General features: G+C 42.2%; 3 protein-coding genes across 11 annotated transcripts in view; all 3 read left to right on the top strand.

Moving 5' to 3' along the window:
- Nucleotides 1-3,615: 3,615 nt before the first annotated feature.
- Nucleotides 3,616-7,956, top strand: LOC306961776 (uncharacterized protein). The gene is made up of 9 exons (XM_079554669.1): nt 3,616-3,712; nt 3,975-4,539; nt 4,773-4,834; nt 4,910-4,987; nt 5,070-5,129; nt 5,204-5,266; nt 5,337-7,155; nt 7,223-7,393; nt 7,474-7,956. The coding sequence occupies exons 2-9, from the start codon at nt 3,978-3,980 to the stop codon at nt 7,764-7,766; spliced, it is 3,108 nt and encodes a 1,035-aa protein (XP_079410795.1). The 5' UTR covers nt 3,616-3,712; nt 3,975-3,977; the 3' UTR covers nt 7,767-7,956.
- Nucleotides 7,957-8,469: 513 nt separating this feature from the next.
- LOC306975067 (protein transport protein Sec24C) lies at nt 8,470-17,792 on the top strand. Of its 2 annotated transcripts, none has more exons than XM_079572487.1 (21): nt 8,470-8,683; nt 8,952-9,498; nt 9,628-9,680; nt 9,753-9,806; nt 9,880-9,991; nt 11,523-11,650; nt 11,725-11,860; nt 11,929-12,038; nt 12,115-12,227; nt 12,426-12,617; nt 12,696-12,792; nt 12,896-13,000; nt 13,086-13,253; nt 13,414-13,510; nt 13,583-13,748; nt 13,827-13,948; nt 14,016-14,137; nt 15,369-15,548; nt 16,955-17,152; nt 17,236-17,325; nt 17,399-17,792. In XM_079572487.1, exons 2-21 carry the CDS (start codon nt 8,994-8,996, stop codon nt 17,537-17,539), a joined length of 2,889 nt encoding a protein of 962 aa, XP_079428613.1. In that variant the 5' UTR covers nt 8,470-8,683; nt 8,952-8,993; the 3' UTR covers nt 17,540-17,792. The 2 variants fall into 2 exon arrangements, with proteins under 2 accessions (XP_079428613.1, XP_079428612.1); XM_079572486.1 differs by having other exon boundaries at nt 13,583-13,731; nt 13,810-13,948.
- Nucleotides 17,793-19,067: 1,275 nt separating this feature from the next.
- camk2b1 (calcium/calmodulin-dependent protein kinase (CaM kinase) II beta 1) overlaps nt 19,068-26,723 on the top strand; it is a 53,843-nt gene continuing 46,187 nt past the window's right edge. For 3 of the 8 annotated variants that reach the window (XM_079571879.1, XM_079571882.1, XM_079571883.1), the window contains exons 1-2: nt 19,068-19,388; nt 21,183-21,277. In XM_079571879.1, the coding sequence (XP_079428005.1) occupies nt 19,327-19,388; nt 21,183-21,277 (157 nt within the window). In that variant the 5' untranslated portion in view covers nt 19,068-19,326. The remainder of the gene's footprint in view (nt 19,389-21,182; nt 21,278-26,723) is intronic. The other 5 variants (XM_079571885.1, XM_079571878.1, XM_079571881.1 and 2 more) reach the window with 2 other exon arrangements.

Genomic DNA, 26,723 nt, shown 5'->3' on the forward strand with positions numbered 1-26,723 from the left:
ATTACAACCTTTTTTACTGAGCTACTTTTACATATAATAAACCAACAGAGAGACACGTTTGCTTTGAAGACGCTTGTGTAACTATAAGACTTCACCCTGGACTAACAACACTATATTAGATGTATAATGTCTTTGTTCTCTTTGACACTTGCACAATATGGAGCAAAAGTTGCTTTTGGTCTAGATTTTGTACAAATTGTTGAGAGCATTTAATAATCCCTCTCTCTTTCTGTTGTTGATGACCTTCAAGGAATGAACTTTTTGTTGCAGATTCTCATCAGTGAGAGAATAGACCTCACATCAGCGAGTCACGAGGCTAGAGACTGTGGTTGTTCTGCTCTTGAGGAAGAAAGACTTGGCATGAAGTCTTTTGAGCTTCTTTTTGAGGGTCTGGTTTTACGCACAGGGAGACGACACAGACTGGCAGATGGATACTCAGCTCATTCAGCTCTGTTAAAGTGTTCATGCTTCTGTATTTAAGCAATGAGCATACACAGCATGCCGTGCATTTATGAAGTCTAAAAATGTTTTCGTCCTTCATTTTACTTATGGAGCGATAATTTGATTGTAATTATCGCAACAGGCCTATTGTTAACATCCATCCATCCATCCATCCATCCATCCATCCATTTTCTTCCACTTTTCCGTTTCCAGGTTGTGGGGGCAGTTGTTGGAGTGGCCCAAATAACATTGCACCAGCTCCTTATGGCTCTTCCTGCACGTGGGTCCACAGAAGGACGGCCTCACGATTCTATCTGAGCGTAAGGGGCTTCTGAACCACTCTTTGTCCGACCCGTCACCTAGGACCTGTTTGCCATGGGAGACCCTACCAGAAGCACGAAGCCCCTGACAACAGAGCTCCCAGGATCATTCGGGTGATCAAACCCCTCCGCCACGCTAAGGTGGTGGTTCCAGGAGGGGGCCTACTACTGTTAACAATGTTACCTAAACCTACATGTGCAGCAGTTGACTCCATTTTTTATACAGATGCCTAGAACACCGATTGGAACAAGGGAAATTTTGTGAACCACATGGAAACCAGATAAGTGTGAGGTTGCCGGTTGACATGATCATTTTTTCCATGACCAGTCACTTCAGCCATGGCCTTGTGCATCTGCTTGTTGCTTCTTGCACTGCAAATTACACCTGAGATTTATCCACTGAGCTGTTTCCAAGTGAAGGCTGCTACTCCTGAGACCTGTGGCAGCTCGACCCCATGGCTGTGCCTTCACTCAAGCGTGCTGCCGGAGAGGAAGTGATTTTTTCTTTTTTAGGGTCACGGGTCAAGGCTTTGGGAGATTGTCATAAAACACTAATCGACAACGACATGTTATACCTTCAAGGGCAAAGGTCATGGTGTCGAACAGGAACAGAAAGTTTGTCAGCCATGTTTAATTTGTCACTTTGTCAGACAGACACATTAAGTTATGCAATTTGTAGTATCAGTTTTTTTTGTCATATGTCTATCATAATCAAGTTCGTAGTCCAATAGGATAAAATGCTATATTAGTTTTCAGTGAGGATTGTGTGAGGAGCATATTTATAACCCTGTTGTCTATTGGCTAGCATGTTAAGTCAGCACTGTCAGTGTCAGCCTAATCCACCTCTTAATGTATTGAAATAATCCAACCTCCTTCTAGCAATAAGCAGATCAGGCATAAGAGCTCACTCACATTCCTACATATTCTCCTCATCTCATTGATTTATTCATTCCTTTATTTGACAGGGACAGTACACATTAATGAACATTTCTGTTGATGTGTCAGTATTAGCTGCAGAGCTGGTTTTCAAGTGTACACACACACATATTTGTTCACATATATCAAGACATTGATAACATTTGAATGTTTTCCCTGTGACACAAGAGAAAAGGTCATGCTGCTTAAAAAAACACAATGAAGATATGTATAGTTATCACATACAGAGCAACACCTATTACTTGTGAAGTGCAGAAGTTAAAGGAATAGGCCACCGTTTTTACATACTGAGATATGTTCTTTCCTGAGCTTAGACGAGTTGATACGTACCTGTCTGGTCTTGGTGCGTGCCTGTGGAAGACGCAGTAACTTCCAACTTCACTCCCGTTGTATCCCGGAATATGTTCGGAGAGGCCAAAGGCTAACAACATCTTTGGTCATTTTGCGTGACTGACGCACAAAGACAAGACAGGTATGTATCAACTTGCCTAGGCTCAGGTAAGAACATATCTCAGTATGAAAAAACAGTGGCCGGTTCCTTTAACATTTAGATGGCCTATACTTTTATGATGTAGTCTTGATGTGCGTCCAATTGTAAGCAATATCAGGCCCGGGGGCCAAAACCGGCCCTCCATCACAGAACCTCTGCCCCTTAAGATCATTTTGAAGAATATTATTACACAAATCAGGGATCAAATGCCTGTTAAAGTACTCTGGAAATGTGACAAATACTGTCAATTCCTTTCAAATTGCTTAGAACACCCATTTCAGCTCTATATGATGTACAACACTGGTATTTGTAGAAATTGATGCTTTACTTCGGCCTACTATTGGAGAATCCAGCCCTTGGTCTTTTGATGATGAAGAAGTTCGGCCTTCCACCAAGCAAATGTTTACCCCTGGTGAAGTAGTTAAAGCTGCTACTTAGAACCATGGACCGCACAACAGCGATAAACGGTTGATAAATGGTCTATTAGCAGAACACCACTAATACTGCTGACTGCTTATTTAGACATTACATCTGTTTGCCTGGACGCTACATTTGCTTGGACATTGCATTGTTGTTGTTTTTTTGTTTCATTATTTTAATGTTTGTGCAGCTCTTTGAGGCAACTCCTGCTTATGTTTATTTTATTCATTTATTTGAGCAGGGACAATGTACAATATACATCATTTCTGAGCTCAGTGAAATGAACTTATTTTTATGGAGGAGCCGCATTACCATTAATGATCTTGAACAACTACAGAGATTTGAATAGATGATATTGAATATGAATGTTGAATGTTATGAATGTCACCTTAGGTAGGATAGACCAAGAGGGGCACTTTACTATGACACCTGCTGTGTACAGTGGTGTATTTTGATCATTTTAAAGGTAAGTGAGGGGGAAAGGGTTATGTAACTCGTTATTCCACATTAATACTGAAGTAATATAACCCAACCTGTTGATGCTGATTTTAGATTCGTTTATTGTGCTCAATTGCACAACTAGCCAAAACCTCGTTAAAAAAAAGCGGGTTGTTCTGACCCCTGGTGGTGGTAATGGTGAATAGCAGCCTGTTGAGGAGGGATTTTCTTTCTGGCCCAAACCATGTATCACCAGAAATACTTTTTTTTTTAACGTTCTGTCAGCATTATACACTGTAAATGTTGTAAATAGCCTAGTTTTGGTGGTTATAACTTACAATTAAATTATATTACCGGCTAGTGCGATCTATTTTTTATTGGACTTTGTCATTACTTGTTTAACATGTTGTACAATGTAGGAAAATAGGTTGTTTGTTTGTTTGATCCATTAAAGTAGCCTACAGACCCATAGTCACAGTAACTTAGTAAGTTAGTAGTTCACTTCACACCCCTGACCTGGAGACGGCGGTAGTGACTTTGCTGGAAAGAAGCCTCGAAATGTTTGAAAGAAGAAGAAGCACGAAACTGGGCCGCCATCTTGGTTCAAGCTGTAAACTATCGTCCATGGCTGCACAATAACACACTGGATTTACATTGATGTTCACAGGTATGCGAGTTATGAAATAAAAGATATGCCAGTAAAACATTACGCGGCGATCCAAAGAGTTAAACCATGTTTCTGCGTGTGGCTGTGGATTTTCTTTAAGGAAGCGTTAGGCTACTAAATAATTGCAAATAGCCTACCTAATAAAATAAACGCTAGTGCAAATGCACACTTAGTTGTTGTTTGAAAGCTGTAGGATTTGTGTAGTTGATATAACGTATATATTTGTTTAATCTGTATGTTGTCTTAAATATGTTTTGTGCAGAGGATGGACCACTCGACTGCCAATAAGAGCCATATGTCCTGTCCAGTGTGGGCGGGACAGGTCAACTGGTCCTCTGATCCATCTCAAGCAGCTCCTCAGAATCCTCTGTCCACTCCCCAGCAGATGGGCCTGGGATCTCCTGTGGACTCCAGATCAGTCTTCGACCAACTGCAGGCATCTGGTTTGAGCTGCCACAGCCACTTGTCCTGTAGAGACACTCCGTCCACTTCCCTGTTTGTCAGTGCTCCGACTAACCCGAGTATTTCCAATGTGTTCTCCCTTGCTCAGCTAAGCCACACACCCTTGATGCAAACCTCAAACCATGGCAAAAATACATCTCAGACTCTTTACCAGACAAGCCCAAATCTTGCCCCATTCCAGCCCCTGTTAACAAGTCAAGGTTTACCCAGTGCAGCACAGGACCTCCCTGTTAATCTGCCATCATGCTCACAAAACCAGGATCTGCTGAGCAGATCTACAGGTGTAGAGACTACTGTCAGTGGCTACACTAACAGCCCTGCTGCTCCTGCCGAGGAGCGCTCTCAATGGAGGCAACCTTTCAGTGGTAAGCTACTTCGGAAAGCTATAAATTCTACTGTACATATTTGATCATCTGAATAGCTGGAAGTAAATAAGAATTGCAAATCAATATGCAATGGAAATTGTAAATGTATTGTTAAGTTATGTCATGTTTTTGTTACAACAATACTCAATGCGGGACATTCAAATAAGCACACGCTGTGCGAGAATTAACATGCACTTCCCTGACCAATGACAAATACACCTTTTTTTCTTTAGGTAATAAGAACTCATCTTCAAATGATCAAGCAGCTCAAAGAACAGACACGGTTTCTCCAGGGGTATGTTTCTTTAAGCTATTCTGGTGTTTTTATTGTCTTGACACATCCCAAAATCAAAACTTATTTACCTTACAGGTTTGTAATGAGACCCGGATTTCACTTATTCAACAGCGGGAGGAACTTTTAAAAAAACTGTCAGATTTGGATGAGCTTGTAAGTGTTGTAATGCAACATTGATGGCTACTTCCATTTAATTAAGTCAAAAAATGTCTAAAATATTTCCTTTTCTAACTAGCTAAAAACAATGCCCCCTGAGGACACTCAGAGTGAGGAGGCTTCACTTGCTGCTGACTCAGTGAGGATGTTATGTAGTTTTTGTTCTACTATATTGATTAACGTTTATTTAATAATATTGTTTTTCTGTTCTAGACTCCTGTTTCAAATGATCCGCCGCCCAAAGTATTGCATGATGAGCCTAGTGACATTTCCGGGGTTAGTGCAGTTAGTACAGATTAATACTAGCTTTTAAGTTGATATTTACTTATTTGCATTTTATTTACAGGATGCGGAGGTTCCTTTGGTTGAATCAGAGGACGACAATAGTCCTGGATTCCCACCCATTAATGATGATTGTTCTGACACCGACATTAGTTCTTCAGATGAACCCTCCCGTAAGAAATCCTCAACTCATTCTAGAATCAAAGCCAAACCAAAGGCTCAGTCGGCAGCTACAGGAAAGCAGACCCGGACTCTAAAGAGAAAGCGCGCACTCAGCCAAAGCAAGTCTTCGATTTTAGTTTTGCAGTGTGTGAGCAAGAAAGGGAAGCGAGTGTATGACAAGAAGAATTATTGTTTATTTTGCTCCAAACCATTCAGTAAACTGTCTCGACATCTTGCAATGGTTCATGGCGACCAAGCGGAGGTTGCAGTTGCGTTTCAGCATCCCAAACATTCCAAAGATAGACTAAAGATATGGAATAGATTGAAAAATAAAGGAAACTTCGCTCATAACAAGGATGTGATGAAAACGGGGAATGGTTTTCTGGCAGCTGTGAAGAGACCAAAAATACCAGTTCAAGACTACGAGTTTGTCCACTGTCTGTATTGTCAGGGACTTTACATCAGCAAAGGTTTGTTCAGGCACATGAAGAAATGTCCAGAGAAGATCAAAAACGAAGACGAACCTAAAGTAGGGAAAAGGCGTTTGGCTTTTAGATGTGTGCTTGAAACACTGGTCCCAGATATCAGTGAAGGGTTAAAAGAGCTTCTCTCTCCAATGATCAATGATCCTGTCACACAATCCATTCTAAATCACAAGGTTATTCTGCAGTTTGGAGAGGGCATGTTTAAGAAGCACGGAGCTGATCCCACTAGACATGAGAACATAAGACAAAACCTTCGACAAATTGCAAGACTTGTGCTTGAAGCTCAAAAGCGCACCCCTCTAAAAGAGATGGAAGACTTCTTTGAACCCTCCAATTTCCAACATGTCGTTTCTGCAGTCAACGTTTTAGCAGGGTACGATGCCAAGCGTAACACTTACAGCAGGCCCTCTCTTGCAATTAAAGTGGGATACCAGCTGCAAAAGCTCTGTGGTATTGTTGAGAATAATGCAATTCATTCTGGTGATGAGAGCAAAGCCAAGTCTGCGCAAAGCTTCATTGAAGTTTACAAAGAGAAATGGAATAAGCTTGTATCCGCAGGTGCACTAACAACTCTTAGAGAGACTAAACGCGATAAAGAAAAGAATGTGCCTTCCGTCAAAGACGTCAAACTCCTGAACTCTTACATGGCCAATGCCCATACTGTTGCTGAAAACAAATTTCGAGAGCATGTGTCTGCTGAAACATATGCTGCACTGGCAAAGGTCATTCTTGGTCGTGTCATTCTGTTCAATAGGAGGAAGCCTGGTGAAGTGTCTGGGTTAAAGCTAGAGGAGTTCCTGTCTAGGAAAATGTTTGACGGCCATCATTACACCGGAGTGTCTCTGTCAGACCTGGAGAGGACCATGTGTCGCTTCTTCTCCCGGATTGAAATTCGAGGGACCTGTGGCAGAATAGTCCCTGTGCTGCTAAAGCAGTCATTTGTGTTGGGTTTAGACCTTCTGGTGAAGAACCGTGAGACATGTGGGGTCCCTTCTGAGAATCCTTTCCTGTTTGCCCGTCCCAGTGCCCTGACTGCTTACAGTGGCTCTACCATTCTGCAGAGCTATGTAAAAGACTGTGGAGCTGAACTTCCTGAAACATTGACTACAGCGAAAATCAGGATACACTTTGCAGCAATGCTGCAGATGTTAAACCTTGATGAAAACGAGGCCAACCAGATTCTGGGACCAAATTACCAGGTTTTACAGAGCACCAGGACAGATGTCATAGATCAAGGTGAGTCTTAAGAGCAACTGCAGATGTTTGATGACGATTGAGTTGCTTACATATGTATTTATTATAGGTACATTTCAAGATACGGGGACCCAAACATCCTCACAGTGGGGGCACAATCAATTTTCATGTAGCTACAACCAACCTGAAGCTTATTATCCAGACCAGAGTCACCATGTTCAAACACCTGATCAGAGTACTGTTGTCCATAGGCCTGCTTCTACAAGCAAACCGCAACGAGGTAACAACATATCTACCATTTTACTATTAACTAATGTGTCTCTGCAAACTGTAAACTTTTCCTTTCTGTTCCAACTACAGCTTCTCAGAAGAATGGCAAACAAAAATGGGAGGAGGTGGAGGTGCGCGCTGTAGAGAGGCACATGATGCGCTTTATTGACGGACACAAGGTGCCTCAGAAGTTGGACTGTATCCGGTGTCTTGAAGCTGAACCAGAGGCACTGAGGACGCGCGCCTGGAAGGGTGTGAAGGACTATGTCAGGAACAGGATCACTGCCTTGAAGAGAGAGGAAAGCAGGTCCTTTTCGAGAAATCTGCCTCAAACTCACTGGAGCTCCCATGACTCGAGTGGTGGTTATTACCAGCAGCTGTGAACATGCGGTACATTTCTGTTAAATAACCTATTCTGTACGCAGATGTGGGTAGAGTGTACAGAGTATCTACTCAAGTAAGAGTAAAAAAAATAAAATAACTGTACTTAAAAGATTTACTCTCAGTGGAACGAGTAAATATTTGTGTTACTTCTACTTGTGTAGTGTATCAAAGCTACTCAAAGACGTACAATTGTTTTAAAAAATACATGTACTTGAGTAAAGTACTACCCGTCTGTACTGTTCATCCTCAGCACTTTTGTTTCCATATTAAAGTGTGCTCTTCCTGCTAATTTTATTCAAAAGACATTTTGATTTTTGTTCTGATTATTTTCTTATTATAATTTATTCATCATCACATGTACAAATGTTCCAGTGTCTTCTGTGTAATCAAGCAAACAGATAAAGTTATGGCGTTTTCTCTTTTAGACTTGTCTGTTATTTTATTGGAAGCATAGGCCAGTCCAGATGTGCTGCTTTCAGGCCTGCAACCTTCACATCAAAAGAGCCGCTGCGGCCAGTTTCAAACCAAAAGAAAGTCTCATAGCTGCAGTATTATTTTTGTTACGCGCAAACTACAAAGCATGCATTATTTTAGCAATGGAACGATCATAAATCAATCAAAGGTACAATTTTAAGGTTTTATTTTGAAAGGAAAGGCGGAAATGGCCCCGTAACTTGAGTCTTTACGCTGACTTGATGCCAAAAGGGAAGATGCGCAGTGGACATTGCGTGGTTTCGCGTTGCGATCGAGCTGTCCTAATGCCTAGCAAGTGTGTGTCTTGTTTCTGTCTGTAAATAAAGAGGTCAATTAAACGGAATGGTGCAAGTTTAGAGGACACCACTGAGCATCGAGTCAAGAAATCCGCATCCGCAATAATGTGGTCGTGAAACCCACCGTTGTATTCTTCCCATTCAAGGTGTGTAGCCAAGTATGGTTGTTAATGCATCGTTCTCATATGAGTGTCTTCAACACTATTTCCCCGAAAACAATGGGATCATTTTGCATATCAACTTGCAAAGCGACTATTAGCAGTTTAGTACAGAGCTGGGACATTTTCTATAAGCATTTAGTTGTCCCTAATGAGCAAATTCGGCCCCAGCAACTTTGTGCGTAAATGAAAGTTTGCATGTCATTTAACTTTCAAATGATGCATTTTGTTTATTTACTGATTGTTTGCTGTTTAGGTACAATCTCCCAAGGAAGGCCACTAGGGATGGTGGAGGATAATGGACATCCCTTCAGCCAATCAGAGCGAGGCATCCCAGCAGCAGTGGGCGGGACACTGGTCCTCCGTTTCTCCTCCCCAGTCCCATCAGAACCCAGTTTCAGCCTTTCAGCATCTCACCCTGACCGCCCCCCATCATCCCTGGCCCGGTTATGGCATGCAGCATTGTAGTTCTGCTGTGGTCCCTCCTGGTAAACCTCCGTGTTCCCTGCCTCTTGTTTCCAATGGGTCACTGCAGCCACAACACGCACCACCCCAACCCCCTCGCCCCAACAACCACCAGGTGACATGCCCGCCGGTGCTGCATCCATTCGCGGATCAGAGGCTACTTAACGGACCCCAGTCGCCGCTTCAAAAAGATTCTTCCAGCAGCCCAGACCTGTTGTTTGCAAGTGCAGATCCAAGTCAGTCAAGGCCTGCAGAGGGGTTTGCTGGACATAACCACAATTATAACTCGCCTGTGTCTCCCGTTCAGCAGCAACCTCAGTGGGCAGTTTCACCTCCAGGTGGGCTCATGTTTTGTCCTCTTTGTTTTTAAACGTTCTGCACAAACTTGAATTAATCCTGTAAACCTTACCTATGGGCGCATTGAGTTGCCTTGTGTACAAAATAAACTTGCCTTGCCTTGCCTATAGGAGCCGTAAAGCAGTTTGTTCCTGATGCTGTGGGTCAAGAAAGAACTTTGCAGGTTTGGAAGTGCTCATAAAGGTGTAATTGCGCTATTACATATAGACATTCATTTCTTACTGTCTCTTTTCAGTCTCTAAACTCTGAGTCTCGTTATGGCCTGGACCCCGAGTCCCTTCCCAGTGCTGTAAGTGTTTCATTGTGATCTTTTAGTTTGCTTTTACCAAAAAAATGCGTAGTATCTGATTGCTATTGCACAGGTAAAAGTAATGGCTGAGGACCAGGCGCAATGGGAAGGGAAAGTTTATGTCTCTGAACCAGGTTCCTGTCTTCCTCCATTGGCCACGACGTCTTGTACGATAGAGGATAAAGGTAAAGATAAATGATCATTTGAAACCACACATTCATTATATTAAGCATATCCATTAATAATAGTAATAATAACTAATCATACATTTTATTTGTTTGGTGCCTTTCTAAGCACTCAAGGTCACCTTACATAAAGGAAACATATTATTATCAGAAATCATATCCCGGACTAGGACCTTTGACTAGTTTTTGACCAAACTTTAGGTCTTGACTCAACTGAGAGGCAGTCAATAGTGGAAGAGAACTTGGATTTGGATTGATCTAGCTGTCAACAAGGCTTGACATTAACTTTATTGATCACCGGCCACTGTGGCTTGTGGTTTTCTGAAGTTACTAGCCACCAGCTAATTTCACTAGTCAAAACTAAAACACATATTTCGAACTTCACTCTGTATTAATTTGATCAGATTAACATAGAAAACCCAATAAGAAATCAACCAAAAATTGAATCACAGCTTGCCATGGACTTGTATTAAGTAGGATTATTGCAAGTTTATCGACGATCTCTCCTTTTTACATGAGCAGGATTTAGCCAGTGCCACAGAGAATAAGTGCAGTCTGTAGCTACAGCTTTAGTGTTGGAGGTGAATATCGACCGTCCAACGTGAAACCAACTTCACCGCGTCTAAAGCGCTTGCCTCCCGTGCATGTCGCTTGTGGGGCTGCTCTCTGTTGTAACACACACCTGTAAAGTCACCGCGCCTCTCTTATTTTCTCATCACGTTCATTAACTGCGTGCCGTCTGCCCTTTCAGCCATTGTTTTCTGCGCTCATAACAAATATCAAAATGACTGTAGTTGCGAGTTAAACTCTCTGAGAAAAACAGTGGGGAAAGTCTGTATGTGACATGGTTGTGTGGAGTGGAGCCACAGTCACTCTCCTGCTTAGTGCAGGCTGGTGCTCGTGACAGACTCAGACCCAGTCCGAGAACGAGACGACACAATTAAGCTCGAGTAGAGAATATTTAAACGCTGCTGGAGAGCTATAGTGCAGTAGAGTGAAGTTCAGGTGTCAATGAGGGGACAGTGGACACTGAAGGGAAATGAATGGGAGCAGTCTGACCCGCTACCACTGTGGCTAGTGAGGGAGACGGCATCACCCCCCACTGCCAAATCTACCCGCTTTTGACGGGTTGGTGAGTGCTAATGTCATGCCCTGGCTGTCAAGTATTTGGCATCTATGTATCTATGTAAAGCTCAAACAGAGAATGTGATCCTTGATGCAAAAAAAAATACACTATATATCAAGCAATGTCCAAACTATACGTACAAGGGGACTCCAGGTTCCGGATAGAGGACTTGCCCTTTACTTAATATAGCCCTCAAGTACACTTCACTGCTTGCCTCTGTTTATTATGAAGGATTTTTTTAAATGTTCAAAAGTAGTTTAAACCTTGACTATTCACAGGAGGCTCTATTGGGTGAGCATAACTTGTAAAAATAAGAAAACAGTTCTTTAATTGGCTGGACTCATTACTTAGGCTCGAAAATATATTTTACACATTTTCTTCTCACGTTGCATGTTTCTTGATCAGGCAGTGCCAGTCCTTTCGCGATCCGTGCTACATCATCCTGTTTTCCTTGTGATGGTCCGACCAACCTGCTCACCCGTTTGCCTCTTGGCGCTCTCATCTCCCCTCTGGCGGGAGTAAACCACGGACAGGTAGTTTTTGATCTGAGCACACCAGACATTGTTTGGATGGAAAAAACAGCCACATTGTCTGTTCATTTCCCCAGAATATACTACCAGACTGCACAGAATCTGAGTGTATTGGAGGTTGTAGCTCATGCGGTGCCTTTATGTGTCCTGCTATGGGCTGGCAGGACTGTGGGCAGAGGTTTCACTGCCAATTCTGTGGAAAACTCTGCGACGGTAGGCCATTAAGTACTTTTATTCATACTATTTATATGTATTACATTTCTATATTTCTTATGTTATAGTGCCCTGGCAGTTTTACCAACCCACCAAAGGGGTAGAGGGTATTCGGATGGATAAGGAAAAAAGGCCTGAACTTAGTATGGGGTCATATGAGGTCATCAACTCTCAACAGGTTGGCTCATGTTTCTAAATGCTGCATTTTCCCCCTTATCTTTGGTGAACAGTTAACTGAGCATTTTTGTTCTTAGGGTGAAGCTGCTGTGCTGATGCTGGCCATAGATGTTTCTGTGCAAGCACTTAGAGGAGGTCATTTGGAGTTCATAACTCATCAAATACGCACTCTGCTAACATCTCTAAATGGGTAAAGACATTGAAGATCAAGTATGTAACTTATTTTAGTGGAGTAAATGTCATTTTGCCACCATAGAGTATATTACTGTATAAAAGTAGTGGTAGCGGTTTGTGAGAGGTAGATATGAGAATGAACCACAATAATAGTAGTGAATCGTGAACCCCCCGCAGCAATATGAACATGTGTCTCTAAATATTTTGCTTTCAGAGAGGATGAGGAAAATTTAGCAGATGCTCGTGTAGGTTTGATGACCTACGACAGCAGGATCCACCTGTATGACCTTAGCCCCGCCCTCTCTCGTCCACACATGCTCGTAATCACTGAGTCCGATGAATTACAGCTTCCTGTCGCGGCTGGGCTCCTGGTTCCCCTAAAAGACTGCATCGACAGCATCAACAGGTAACACCATGACCGTGTAGTTAAGGCACTAGGTCTCACTGATGTGTAATTTAACATCTTTTAATGTCTGTTCTTCAGTGTGTTGCAGCTGATTCCTCAGTTTGGTGCAGAGCCTAATGATTCGACTGGAGTGCCCATAGAGCTGCCTGTCAAAGCTGCGCTCGCCATATTTCAGGTCTGTGTCAACAAAAGATCATGATAAAACCCTTTAATAACTTTTTTATTACCTATAAATGTGCATGAGATAAGATAAGACTCTCCTGATCTCACGCTTTTAGGCTTTGAAATGTCCTGGAAAGTTGCTGATCTTCCACGCAGCCCCCTTAATCGAGATGGGAACGACGCACACATCTTCGGGCTTCTTCAGCTCCAATAAACCGAAGGTGTCGTTCACTCACCTTACAAAGTAGTAGTACTATATCATAAACTGCATTGGCATTATTCTCACATATTATTGTGTTGATCCAGTCCATCTTTGAGCCATCAGAGGCAGCTGCGTCATTGGTTAGAGACTGTGTGAGCCAGGGCTGCAGCGTTCACCTGTTTCACCTGTCCCAAGAGCTCGTGGGAGGCGCTTGGCCAGGGCACATTCCTTATTTAACAGGTGGAGCTCTGTGCACCTACAGCCACCTTCAGGTAAAACGATTAGTACTGAAGTCTAACCTGCAGTAATCTCCCGTTAACACATCTATTTGTAGTACTAGTATTACGTACCTTTATGTTGCTGGCATGATTCATTAATTTGTCGGCATAGCTCTACACATTTCTGTTTGCCCATTACTGTTGTATTTTCCAGGGGGAAATGGACAAAGAGCGTTTTTCTGCTGATCTAAAACACGCATTTTCTATGAACACAGGGTTCAAGGCTGAGCTCAAACTAAGTGTTTCTAAAAGTAAGCAAGTCAAATTGTATATTCTTGATATTCCGGTGATATTTGGGAGGTAACTGGTGCATGATTTCACAGATATGCGTGTTTTGGGTTGTTACGGCCTCTTTCTGCCTGGTCGTAGCCCTGCCTTTGTAACATTGGCAAGTGTTGACTGGCGGACGACTTTAGCTTTAGAAGTGGAACATACCGGAAGCTTGGATGAAACCAGAGGTGTTGCTATACAGGCAAGTTGTTATCTAAAGTTTACATACTTTCCTTTACATTTTCGGATTTTGTTTAATGCTTTCGCTTCTGTGCCTCAGAGTGCTCTGTCTTACAGCACTTGGACAGGAGAGAGGAGAACCAGGGTTCATACGGTCATACTGAAATGTTCAAAACACCTCCAGGATGCTTTTAGAAATTACCAGGCCCAAGCACTGCTCTCATTCTACACCAAGAAAAGTACGATTTATAGACAGTGATCGCATTCAGGAATTGAAAAGTACAAAATTAAATCATGTTTTTGTAGTGTATTGTGCAGTGCTGGAGCGCCCCCTACAGGAGCTTAGGGAAGAGCTGCAGACACAGATCACAGAAGCGCTGGCATGTTACAGAAAACACTGCTGCTCTGCCTCTGTTTCTGCTGGACAGGTGAGTGTAAGATGTGCTTCCCTCGAACTACACCGTCAAGCTTTCAGGCATGTCTCATTGTGTGGACCATAGATATAATAATTAGAGATAGATTAATACATATTCATACCCCCATTCATAGAAAAGGTCCCGAGTCCTGTGTGAACTTTAATGGCCGCACTGTCTCCTCCTACGCAGCCTGTTCCTTTTTTCAATCACATAGCACCAGTCTATAGCACACTATGGCTGTAGCGAATGTCTTGAAATAGGCCTCTGTCTCTTTAAGAACCTCTGACCCTTTCCGACACGCCCCCTCCACACGCTGTCTGTGGCATCAGTGGGGAGGGGGTTCTGCTGAGGAGCAGTGGTTGGTTACTCGGCTGGTGACAAAAGCTTGGAGGCGTCTCCAGGAGGTGGGGGCGTTCCTAGGAGGACTCAGGCAAACCAATCCCTAAAATGGCTGCCATCAGAGTTTTTACAGATTACTCAAAAATACGTAAATGTGCCAAGGCAACACTTCAGGCATGTTTTTAATGAGGGAATGACCTAATAACATGATGTAAAGCTTGAAAAAGTCGATTTTGCATAATACCCCCCCTTTAAAAGGGCAAAAAGGCGGGAAGCCCTGTGCTCGTGGGGCGGGCGGAGCCTCCACAGAGCTCCAGAGCTTAATTGACAGGCTCTGGAGCCAGTCAATGTACTGAAAATGCTTCCAATTTTCTGGCTGATAAACAACAACCAGCGTGGTTAAAAATATTTCACCTAACCCGGCGTTGTCACATGGGTCATAGCATTTTTTAGAAAAATAAAAAGTCTTTGGAGCCAGGCTATTCAGCTGTTCTTGGGAGGTTGGAAGTCTCATTAGAATCAATGCTTCCAAGTGTCTCTTGGAGTCGGCCTTGGCCACAAGGGGGTGGTATTACAGCAATGTCAGCTTCCCGCCATGAGGACCATAGAGAAGCACGTTCCTTGCCCAATTGGTGTGGACGCAGCAACTACTTTCCTACTCTAGGTGACAGGGCATTGGGCTGGTAGCAGTAGAATAGATACAGTACTTTGATTATGCTCTTTAATTAAAGCAACTGAAAGAAGCGAAAGTGCTTGATACTTAAATATTTAAGATACTGTGTTTTGTATATTGTAACCAGATGTTGTTTAAAAAAACAACAACACACTGATATATTACTGCGCTGATCCACACCCTGCTGTGAGTTAATGTCTCACCCCTCAATGTCCTTGTCTTCACATACAGTTGGTGCTTCCTCAATACCTCCGAGCATTGCCAGTCTACATAAACAGTCTGCGGAAGAGTGAGGTGCTGTTGCCAGGTTTGAGGAGCTCTGTCCACCAGCGGCTACAGCAGCGTTGTCAGGTGCTCAGCATGGATCCCAGCTGCACGGCCGTCCACTTTTACCCTCAGCTGCTGCCTCTGGTCAGTTTTCTATACTGTTATCTTGGCATTAGTGGAAGAACTACTCTAAACTGAGTGGCGTGCGATCATGTAAAAAACAAACAAGAAAACAAATCTAAATACACACTTCACAAATTCAATAAAGATTCTGGCGCATTTGACCTTAAACTGTGTTTTGAAAGGCCTGAGGGCCTGCCTCTAATGCACTGACCTGGACGATGCAAAAAAAAAAAAAGACTACAAGTTAAAACAATTCTGTTATATTTTTCTGCACGATTTAGGAGCGGTATTTTAAAGGAACAGGCCACCATTTTTCTAAACTGAGATATGTTCTTCCCTGAGCTTAGACGAGTTGATACATACATGGCTGGTCTTTGTGCGTGCCCCTGGAAGCTTGGTTGCTTCTAACTTCACCCCCGTTTGGAGCTATAGGAATACATTAGGAGAGGCCAAATGCTAACAACTTTGGTCGTTTTGCGTGACTGTGCACACGCACAAAGACAAGACAGGTATGCATCAACTTGTCTAAGCTCAGGTAAGAACGTCTCAGTATGGAAAAATGGTGGCCTGTTCCTTTAAACTTAAGATAATGAAAAGTGAAAACTTTATTGACTAGACCGGCTTTATGAGAATGAAATGCGATAGGCAGCTTCATATTGTAGTACCAATGATGGCAGTGATATGCACTGTCTGTGTGGCATATCAGGACTGTCAACAACCCATCATGTTTTTTTCATTTTTATTTGCAATATTGTGAGAATGCATTTTAAGTTGAAAATCTGCTTTTTAATAAAAAATGCTGTTGTTATTTCAATATAAGGAACATTTACAAAGCAAGTTGCATCTTCCTGCAGTTTTGTTGACTTCACATTTGAGTCTATACATGTGCCTCACCAGCTGCAAGCCTCACCGCACGTCACTGTCCAAATGTAATGTATTTATATTAAGGCTGTCAATAGATTAATTTTTTTAATCGCGATTAATCGCACTTGTGAAATGAGATTAATCGTGATTAATCGCAGTTAATTTTTTTCTAATAACTATATTCATTTTTTATGTTTTTATGTTTTATCCAACATAAAACACTTACATTTAAAGCATGTGATTACTGATTGCACATTTCATTGACCAAATCCACAGTTTCATATTTATGTGAGAAGCCCAACAGCTGAGAACCGGGATCTTCAGAAATGGCTGAAGATCACTTTTTAGAGACATTTTCTTTTTGTGCTGAACCTTTAGGACAGAAACTGCAAACTTTAAGGTTCATGAAATAGAATATAAAGACATTTTTTTTTTTTTTTTTGTTGAAATAGGATGATTAATTTAATTAATCGCGATTAATTATTTTTGCGATTAATTTGATTAATCGCGATTAATGTTGACAGCCCTAATTTATATATACACCTTTTTCTAATTATTTACAGAGTCTAACAGTTGACAGTTCGGGCCCTCAGAAGTTAAACGAGGCTGTGCGGAGCTGCTCTGCCAGTCTTGACGCAGAAGGCCTATATTTGGTAAACGCACCTCTTACTTTACTGCTCTGGGTGGGCAGGCAGGTGCCAACATGGGCCTTGATGGAGCTCTTCAACACAGGCTGCTTCTCCTCCCTACCGTCTGGAGAGGTGAGAAAAGAATGCACTTTTTAAACATCCCAGACATTGTGATGGACAGAGATTTTTTCCATGTTTTGTGTTATTTTCACTAGACGAAACTACCTGTTTTTGAAACCGCCCTTTCGACTTCGGTGCGGTCCGTCATAAACTCACTGAACTCGCACTCTCCCAGTGTGCGAAAGGTAACTTTTTTTTCGCACTACATTGAACATATACAATGACACCACTGGATGACACGATTCTGTCTTTGCGTAGCTTTGTGTGGTGAAGCAAGGTGACAGTTGTGAAGAGGCTCTACAGCGACACCTGGTGGAAGATAAGAGTCCCAACGGTGGAGCATCCTATGCAGACTTTCTCTACCATCTCCATGTCAACTCTGTCCGATTGGTGCAGTGACCGGACATTCTTCTTGTCCAGGTTAGAAGTCAGCATTTGGAACAGAAACAGTCTCACCTCAGTGTGGGGTTTATTATCTGTTGCACACAACAATGCAGAAGTTTATTATGCTATTATTTAAAGCTGCTGGTGCGTGATCTTATTTTTAGATTATTATTGTTTTTCCTTCATGACCGGTCCCAAGATCCTGTACTGTATGTATGTGTGGGTGTATGATGCTTTAATTTATGCAGAAATAAACATAAACCCTAAAACCTAATAGACCTTTGTTTCTATTTTTAAGGAAAGAGTGAATATTATACGGGGGAAAATGCTCATTCTAGCCACTAGGGGGCATTACATTTGAAAAAAGGAAAGAGTTCCACATGTGTCCAGCAGAGGGCACTGACATAATAAGACCTCAGGATATGAACAACACATTATATATCCACGTGGTAAATGGACAGTCTGCCCCAGGACGGCTGTGGCTTCACTAACAGCTCACCACCACCGAGTGTGGAGTGAATGAATAATGACTAATTCTTTGAGGAACTTGTGACACAGGCTTGTAAAGTGAAATACAAGTATAAGCCGTTGTTATTAAAGGCCCTATACCTGATTTTTTGATTGCAAACAATGAAAGTGAATGTTAGTTGTGGTCCAAATAACTTTCCTAATATATCTGTAGCATCCGAATTCTTTACAGGGACAAGTTTATAGGCACATTTCACAACTTGCAGGATCACTTTTCAGGGTCACTTTCACAAAAATGCGAGAAAAATTGCCTGAAAGTTCATAAAATGTATACAAAAGTTTATCATTTGATCACACTTTTTTCCCCTCGAAGGTTTGAGTTCACAATATCCAAAAGGAGGACAAAATAAATTTCATTCCATTTCTAGAAGTGAAATCAGCCCCTTTAATGAAGCTACAGTCAAGTTGGGGCTGAGACCAAATCGCAGCTTATTATTATTATTCATTCATTGGGATTTTTTTTCTTTTATATGCAGCCCGCGACTCACCGTGGGAGCTTAATTTCGGCCCGCGACCCAAAATGAGTTTGACATCCCTGGAATAAAGGAAAAAAAACCTATCCATAAATGACCGTGATGTTCACATGTCCAGGTTTGACGGCACAAAGAAAGAGGTTCACACAGATTTGCCCATGTTTGGAAATCTGCACAACATTGCCTTTACGCACTTTATCCGCCAGGGGGCAGTTTTATTCTTAAAGCACAGTAAAGTGGCGGCACGTTATCAAATGTGTCAAGTTAAAAGAGTGAACAAAAACATCAAACCCGGTTTATTGTGAAACTTTAAAACCAATCGTAAAATTATAAACAGAATTATCGGGAATCTTTTTTTTTTTTTTTTTTTTTTTTTTTAAATAAGTAAACATTCAATAACACTCTTACTGTCCCGTTTCACTTCTGTGACATCTTTGAGATCTGTAAATAGTCACAAATCTGCATTCATAATATATTTTATTTTGGAAAAGTGGAAAAGCTCCACCGGAAGTCAGAGAGCCCCGTCAGCCAAGTGTATCTGTCTTGACAGCAGTAGATCGGTGGCGCTCTGTCTCTATCACCAGAGCGCGGAGAGACAGGCACAGAGCACCACCCCTGTGGCTTTGCCGTTTCTGTATCAATCTGTCCTTTCTCAGCCCCCGCTTGAAGACGTGTCCCCCGCTCCTACGGCCGTCTAGCTGCTGGGCGGACCCGTGCTTCCCTGACGCCTACCGAGCAGAAAACAGCTGTGCGATCTTTGGAGCTGAACCCAAGTATAAGCGTGCGAGATAGCGGAGAGACATGGCTACGACAACCTGTACGCGATTCACGGACGAGTATCAGCTGTATGAGGAGCTGGGCAAGTGAGTATCATTGGGGTTAAAGAAGATGTGTCTGTAGGCGGAGGAGGCAGGTTATAAGGTCCGGAGTGTGGAGCAGAGGCGATGTGCACAGGCCAGTGCTGCTGCTGATGGGTGTGTGTGAGAGAGTGTGCGCGCATTTTCGGAATGACAGCTCTCAAAATAACATTACGCTGCTCCCTCGCCTCTCTACCCAACAAGTCAATGTCTTCCCTTCCCTGCGTCCAGTCTTGAGCACATGTTCAATTTACAAGGTAATTACTACAACCTGAACCGAGCCCTGGACCACGGGAAGGCTCCTTTTATGTGCATATGCCGAACTCATTATTGTTTCCTAATCCTGGAATTAACTCAAAGAACAGCATTAGAATTATGACACCACCACATTATAGCTTATTATGTTATTACAGCTTTGTAATAGCCTGTTCCAGCAGCCAGCTTAGTAGCCTAATCAATAGACTTGTTTCACTTTCTCTTTTTGCTTGCTTTCACAAGTGGTCTCTGTGGTTTTTGCTGCCTCTGACAACACGTCACTAAAAGACTCACGTATGTTTTGCTCTTCCAGAAGGACATCTTTCTTACCAGCTTTAACTATTGCGCCAAAATTCTCCATTCTCGGTTATGTCTGGCCACAGCTGCCCTGGGGTTGACTGATGGAAGCGTGGCTGCCAGTCTGTGCCAACCTCCGACCCGTTGCGTTCCCTCTCACACACTACATTATATACAAAAGGTGTCTTGCCCAGGGGCAGTAGGAGGTACTAAGTGGAGCAGGAGCTGGGCATCTAGTGTGATCTCTGTAAGCCTTCTGAAGATAATAGGTAAAGCTTTTTTGTCCATGCGGTTAAATGCGTCCTCTGCCTCCGCCCTCCAGTCACAGTGTAAAACTTATTAACGTTGTTTCTAAAAGGTAATATTGTGTCTACGCAGAATTACTGTTTAGAAATATTGAGATAAGATGAAGTTAAATGAGGTGGTTCCTTCGAGGTACTACTTAATATGACAAAAATCACTGCATTTATCACGTTGTGTATCTTGAATAACCGTCTCTCGTCCACTGCGGCGCTTATCTCCTGCTGTTGTCATGGATACACAAAACACAATGGCTGCTGCACTGCCTTTTTGAATGTCACTCTGACAAATATCTTACAACAAAATAAACTGCTGCACAAATGTCAGAGTTGTACATCAAACGCAGCGGCCTGCTTTAACACGGCATTTTACAATAACAACATTATAAATATGTTGTTGGTTGTGCAGTTTGACTGATCGTTACTAACTTTATTAAGTGATTGACCTCAGAATCTCTTCTTCAACCATCTAAACCTAGATGTAGTTTCTAGTCATGACCTATCTCTCTGATTTGTATGAGGAGGATGTTCCAAAGGAAATGCAATGCACCTATTTATCAGAGGCAGTAGATGGAACAGCTCTAAAATATATATATATATTTTTTTACAGTATTTCACTATTTAACATCCGTACGTTATAAAAGAGCCTGGACTGTTGTTACGTTTAACCATTAGCCCGATTTGAAAGAACATTGTTAATGTAAAATTGAATACATCTTTCTAATGCTAACAATAACTCTAAACAGTGCTGAGCAAACCTCATGGGAGCTTATTAAGAAGGAAAACTCGTGCAAAAGCAATGCAAATCAATGCAAATCATATTACATGACTTTGTTGTGCTGATACAGTGTCACCTGTGCAGAACATTGTTCTAGTGAAACTACAGAGTAGTGAATTTGTTCATATGATGAAATTGTTGTGTCCTAAATTCTTCTTTTCTGTCTTCCAGGGGCGCCTTTTCAGTAGTCCGTCGATGCGTTAAGCTGTGTACAGGACAAGAGTATGCTGCCAAAATCATCAACACCAAAAAGCTGTCTGCAAGAGGTACGTGCATTGTAAATATGTGTTTAGGACAGTGATATGTATTAGCATAATATGAAAAGTATTTCCTCTCAGAGTTTGGCTGTTTGGCATCAATCACTAAGACTGATTATCAAAAACCATCAAACTATCTGCACCTCTTCAAAAATGGCCTTAGATAGTTGTCAGAAAAACCAAAGCAGTGGCAGTGATTTAGCACACCTTGTTTATGGCTTGTCTTAGGGGACTGCAAGATTGTTCCTGTTACGTTGCGAGCTAAAATAGACACTGAAGATGACGACCAAAATGATGAATCTGTGCATAGTTTCCCTCTTTGACTAGTCACCCCTCCACCTACAACGCAGACAGTTATATAAGTGATATCTCGCCGCATTTTACCCTCTCAGATGGCAACGCGTGGGAGTCTTTTATCACAATGGACTTTCAGCTTGGGAAAAAAAAGGACAATGGAGTATTCACACAAGTTCGAAGGAAGCTCCGGCATTAACAGGTTGGGATTTTTTAGTGCTCGCAAAAGACTGAATGGCGACACAGTTTGTCGAGTGGCGCAGTTACTTGAGTGGGGCAGATGACGTCACTGTATTCCCTGTTTACGGTTTCGGCTAAAGCCAAGGCTGAATGCCACGGTGAAGTCGGAGCAGACCTGAGCGCGGTGATGGTGGCACTGGCTCTTCACGGCACCACTTGCTCAGCGTAAATCTCCTGCTGCCCCTGCGCCCCGGTAACCCGAGCTGTGTCAGGCAGCTCCACTCTGCCACTGGACTCTGTCACTTTTCTCACTCGCACTGGAATGGCTGTGAAATGTGCTGCTGGGGGACAGGCATTTTGACATTTTAGTCTAATCTCCAAAGTCTTAAAATCAATTTGCTCAAACAAACAAAGTTAAACAGACATTCAGGATGATACATAAACAATTTTGCCTGTTAACTGTGTGCAACCTTTAACACCTATGCACTCGTATGCGTCTCTGCCCTCTTTTCAATCTGGTGCAGTTGACAACCCTGGCCCCATGAAGGAGAATTGGTTATTAAAAAAAAATCTCATCCCATCTAAATCAGGTAGTTGTTCAGCTTTATCGATTCAATGGATTTTGCTTAAAGCAGTACTAAGTAACTCTTGCCCCTAGAGGCCATAAGCGCAACTGCAGGTGTCGTTGCAAGTTACGATTTTTTAATTTATTAATTGTCTTGGAGAGTAAATACTACGCTGACAGGAAAGGCGAAGGGAGAGAGGGATATTGCACATCCAATTATACAATGGAAATAATTTTTTTCACTCAAACTAGCTTTGCCCGTTAGCACGTTAGCTTCTTCTTCGTGATTCCATTACTGTGTATTGGTTGCTCCGGTCCGGTGGCAGTCAAGTTGCAAACATGGTTTTCTGGCCAGAGACACAAGGGGGAGATGAAAGACCCCCCAATCATCCCATAAACACTTGTATTACCCCCACAGGGACTACGAAAAGGATTTATTAAGGTAAACACGTTACTGTACTGCTTTAAAGGCCCTATACCTGATTTTTTCATTTCAAACAATGACAGAGGAAGCCACTAAATTGAAATGTTGATGGGGGTCCAAACTCATCCCTAATCTTCCTAACATATTTGTAGCAGCCCAATTCTTTACAGGGACATGTTTATAGGCACATTTCACTACTGGCAGTGTCACTTTTCAGGGTCACTTTTACAAGAATGCTAGAAAACTCGCCTCCAAGTTCACGAAGTTGATACAAATGCTTTATAATTAGATCTACAGTGTTTTCCCCACAAATGTCTGAGTTTACAATATACTTAAGAAAGACAAAAAATGTCATTCCAAATCACTTTGTAGAGTATTTAACTACGTTATGTTGTGGTTGTCTCATCAAAAACATTCCCAGGAGGTGCGTTTTGCCCCACTTGGGCATCTTTGAGTGATCGTTGACTCTTCTCAGGTTGCTGTTCTCATCAGCTCCTAAAAGGCTCCTCTAAACGTATCCAGAAAGTGCTTTCCTCACCTTTCAATCTCTTTTCTAACAGTAATCGTCTCATCGTCTCATAGCTTTACTACAACTAGCTTTGTTTCGCTTTATTGAAACGACTGTGTAATCAACAAAGTGTAAAATAGATGTGTTTGAGATCACTACCTGCAAAAAGCATAATCTTTGAGTGTAAGTGCAGATGGCAGATAATGGTGGCCTGTGTTTCTTCCCTACTGTAACTAACTATATATAATTACAACACATTGTATTAATGAGATTAAAACCATGCTGCATAATCCAGATTATATATTTGCTCTTTCTTTTGGCAGGCAAACATCTTATACCATTGGTTGGCTTTATGAGACTGGCAAACACACAGAGACGCGCACACTGAATAATTCACCCACACAGTTAAGCTATCATTCTGCCGATACATTTCACTTGAGCCATTCTAGCGCCGTGTGCAGCGCTTGTGAGGCGCAGCTCAATCCCTGCGCCGTTTCATCGGATCTGAGCACTGGCGCTGATGTGACCTGACTGGCCGGTACTTTGATACTAGTGCCACACTCTTACTTCTCTTTATTAATGGATGAGCCATGTTCGAGGAGCTGCCCACACTACTTCTACTCTCTCACTTCTATTTATAGCTGCATGACCTATCAGACATGGATCCCCACTACTATATAGGCTCAAAAACACGCAAGTCACTTTCCATTTATGCAGCAGAAAGTTTTCAGACTTTTTATTATTGATTTCTGTTTTATTGACCATGTGTACTTTTATTTTCATTCATTTCAGGACATTCTGTCCTCATTACGCAGACCTCTGGAGAGAGTAAAGCAGTACTAAGTAACGTGTTTACCTTAATAAATCCTTTTCGTAGTCCCTGTGGGGGCAATACAAGTGTTTATGGGATCATTGGAGGGTCTTTCATCTCCCCCTGGTGTCTCTGGCCAGAAAACCATGCTTGCAACTTGACTGCCACCGGACCGGAGCAACCAATACACACTAATAGAATCACGAAGAAGAAGCTAACATGCTAACGGGCAAAGCTAACTGTGGGCTAGCGCCACTTAAACAGTATTTACAGCCAAGTTTGAGTGAAAAAAAATATTTCCATTGTATAATTGGATGTACAATATCCCTCTCTCCCTTTGCCTTTTCTGTCAGCGTAGTATTTACTCTCCAAGACAATGAATAAGTTAAAAAATCGCTATGACACCTGCAGTTGCGCTTTGGGCCTCTAGGGGCAAGAGTTACCTAGTACTGCTTTGATCCAGACCCCAAAACATATTCAGCCAAAACATTATAACAACGCTGCCCAAGAAGTGACTTCCTGTTTCGATCCAGCACACCAAAATTGATCAACATTGATTAGTTCAGCAGGTACTTAACATCACAAGAATATAGTTAAATAAACACATTTTAAGTGTTTTGTCTGTTAATAGTTAGGCAGAAAGAAAGTTGAACTAATTAAAACGCGACGAAATGGTGCCTAAATAACGAGAACACAACAGAAACACTTCTAAAAGAGTGATGAAAAAGTGACGCAAAATCAACAAGAAAGCCATGAAAGAGCGATGAAAAAAAAAAACGCTTAAAAAATGCGACAAAATGGCCTGTAGGCTGTGAGCTCCAGTCCTGAAGCTTTTAGATTTGGGTAAAACTGAACTGGAATAAATGCGCTCCGATAAAGGAATAGGCCCCCGTTTTTACATACTGACATATGTTCTTACCTTAGCTTTGACGAGTTCTTTAGGACCTGTCTGATCTTCCCCCGTGCCTTCAGTCACGTAAACACAGCGCAGACGGCGTTAGCATTTAGCCTCTCCCTCTCTCCACTATAGCTCCAAAACAGGTCAAGATAGAAGCTACCAAGCTCTTCCACGTTTTCCCTATTTAAATATGGTTACGTGAAGTGTTATACTACAAAGTATAATTACACAAAATTAAACAATGTGGATTTTCTAAGCGGATAAAAGGGGGAACTATATTGTAAGGCGTAATAATACCAGGAGTAGTTCGAAATCCGCGCAGTAATCTACTCCTGGTATTATTACGCCTTACAATATAGTTCCCCCTTTTATCCGCCTAGAAAATCCACATTGTTTAATTTTGTGTAATTATATTTTGTAGTGTAGCACTTCACGTAACCATATTTAAATAGGGAAAACGTGGAAGAGCTTGGTAGCTTCTATCTTGACCTCGTTTGGAGCTATAGAGGAGGAAAGGCTAAACGCTAACGCCGTCTGTGCTGTGTTTACGTGACTGAAGGCACGGGGGAAGACCAGACGGGTCCTAAAGAACTCATCAAAGCTAAGGTAAGAACATATGTCAGTATGTAAAAACGGTGGCCTATTCCTTTAAGGTTAAATCAAAGGCAGGTTTTGAAACAATTTGTTGACCCTAAACTGTCACTACAGTCCCATTCCACATCCATTCAGTGTAGATAAAACAAACAGCATAATAAATGATGGATCCTTCCTGAACCCACTGTAAATACAAGATATCGTTTAGTACGTGCTCTTGTTTCTCGACCGGCAGGGGTGTAAGGTTAGTGCTCTCAAAGCCAAGGTTGCTGCTGTGACTTGTGAGCGCGTGTGTTCGGGGGGTGGGCAGATGGAGGGGGGGGGGGGGGGGGGGGTCTTGTAGGAAAAGGAAGCCCTGGCAGCTCTGGGCCATGCGCCTGTCTGCCCGCATGCCTTTAGCACGGGACTCTCATCTGATTCTGACCCTCGCAGTCGCACATATATCCGTGCGCATGACAACTCGGGGTGCTCTGTCAGCTGCCCCCACGCTGTTTATTCAGGCTTTTATAAAGAAATGAAGGCATCGAGTGAAGGGAGGGTTTTCTTTCTACAGCAATTGATATCGAGATGGCTATTTTAAATGTAGTTCCCGAGTTAGAAACTGTCGGAAAGTTCAGATGTTTGTCCTCAGTTGAGCTGAATAGAGAAAAATAATAGTTCTGATGGAAAGCTTCTAAATAGCGTATGACAAAATGTTATATTTGAGTTATTTGCAGAAGAATACAGTTTTCCCATGCACATTTGATATATATAAAATAACTACATACTACTACTACTACTACTACTACTACTACTACTAATAATAATAATAATAATAATAAAAATAATACATTTTATTTGTATAGCGCTTTTCTTGACACTCCACAGAGATACAGTAATAAAATCCAACACAGAACAACACACAAAAGGGCAAAATGAGAGTTGTAACATTGATAAACAAACACGGACTAAAATAATATAGTCAACAATGTGTTTTTATTTGTAAACCTTGGAGTTCAAGTGAACTTCTTTTTTTTTCACCCGCGGTCCTAGACAGCTGCCTGTTACAGTCGCTCCAACACTAGACTCCTGAATGTAGGGCAAGTGTGTTGAGAAAGGCTTTTGCAGAGCTTGTTTACCGCTGCTGTTGTCTGGACACAGTTTGCCTGGAGGAGTGGATTGTGATTTGTTTTGGCGATGGA

Source organism: Gobius niger, assembly GCF_951799975.1.
Source record: "Gobius niger genome assembly, chromosome: 1".
In the NCBI taxonomy this organism is placed as follows: Eukaryota; Metazoa; Chordata; class Actinopteri; order Gobiiformes; family Gobiidae; genus Gobius; species Gobius niger.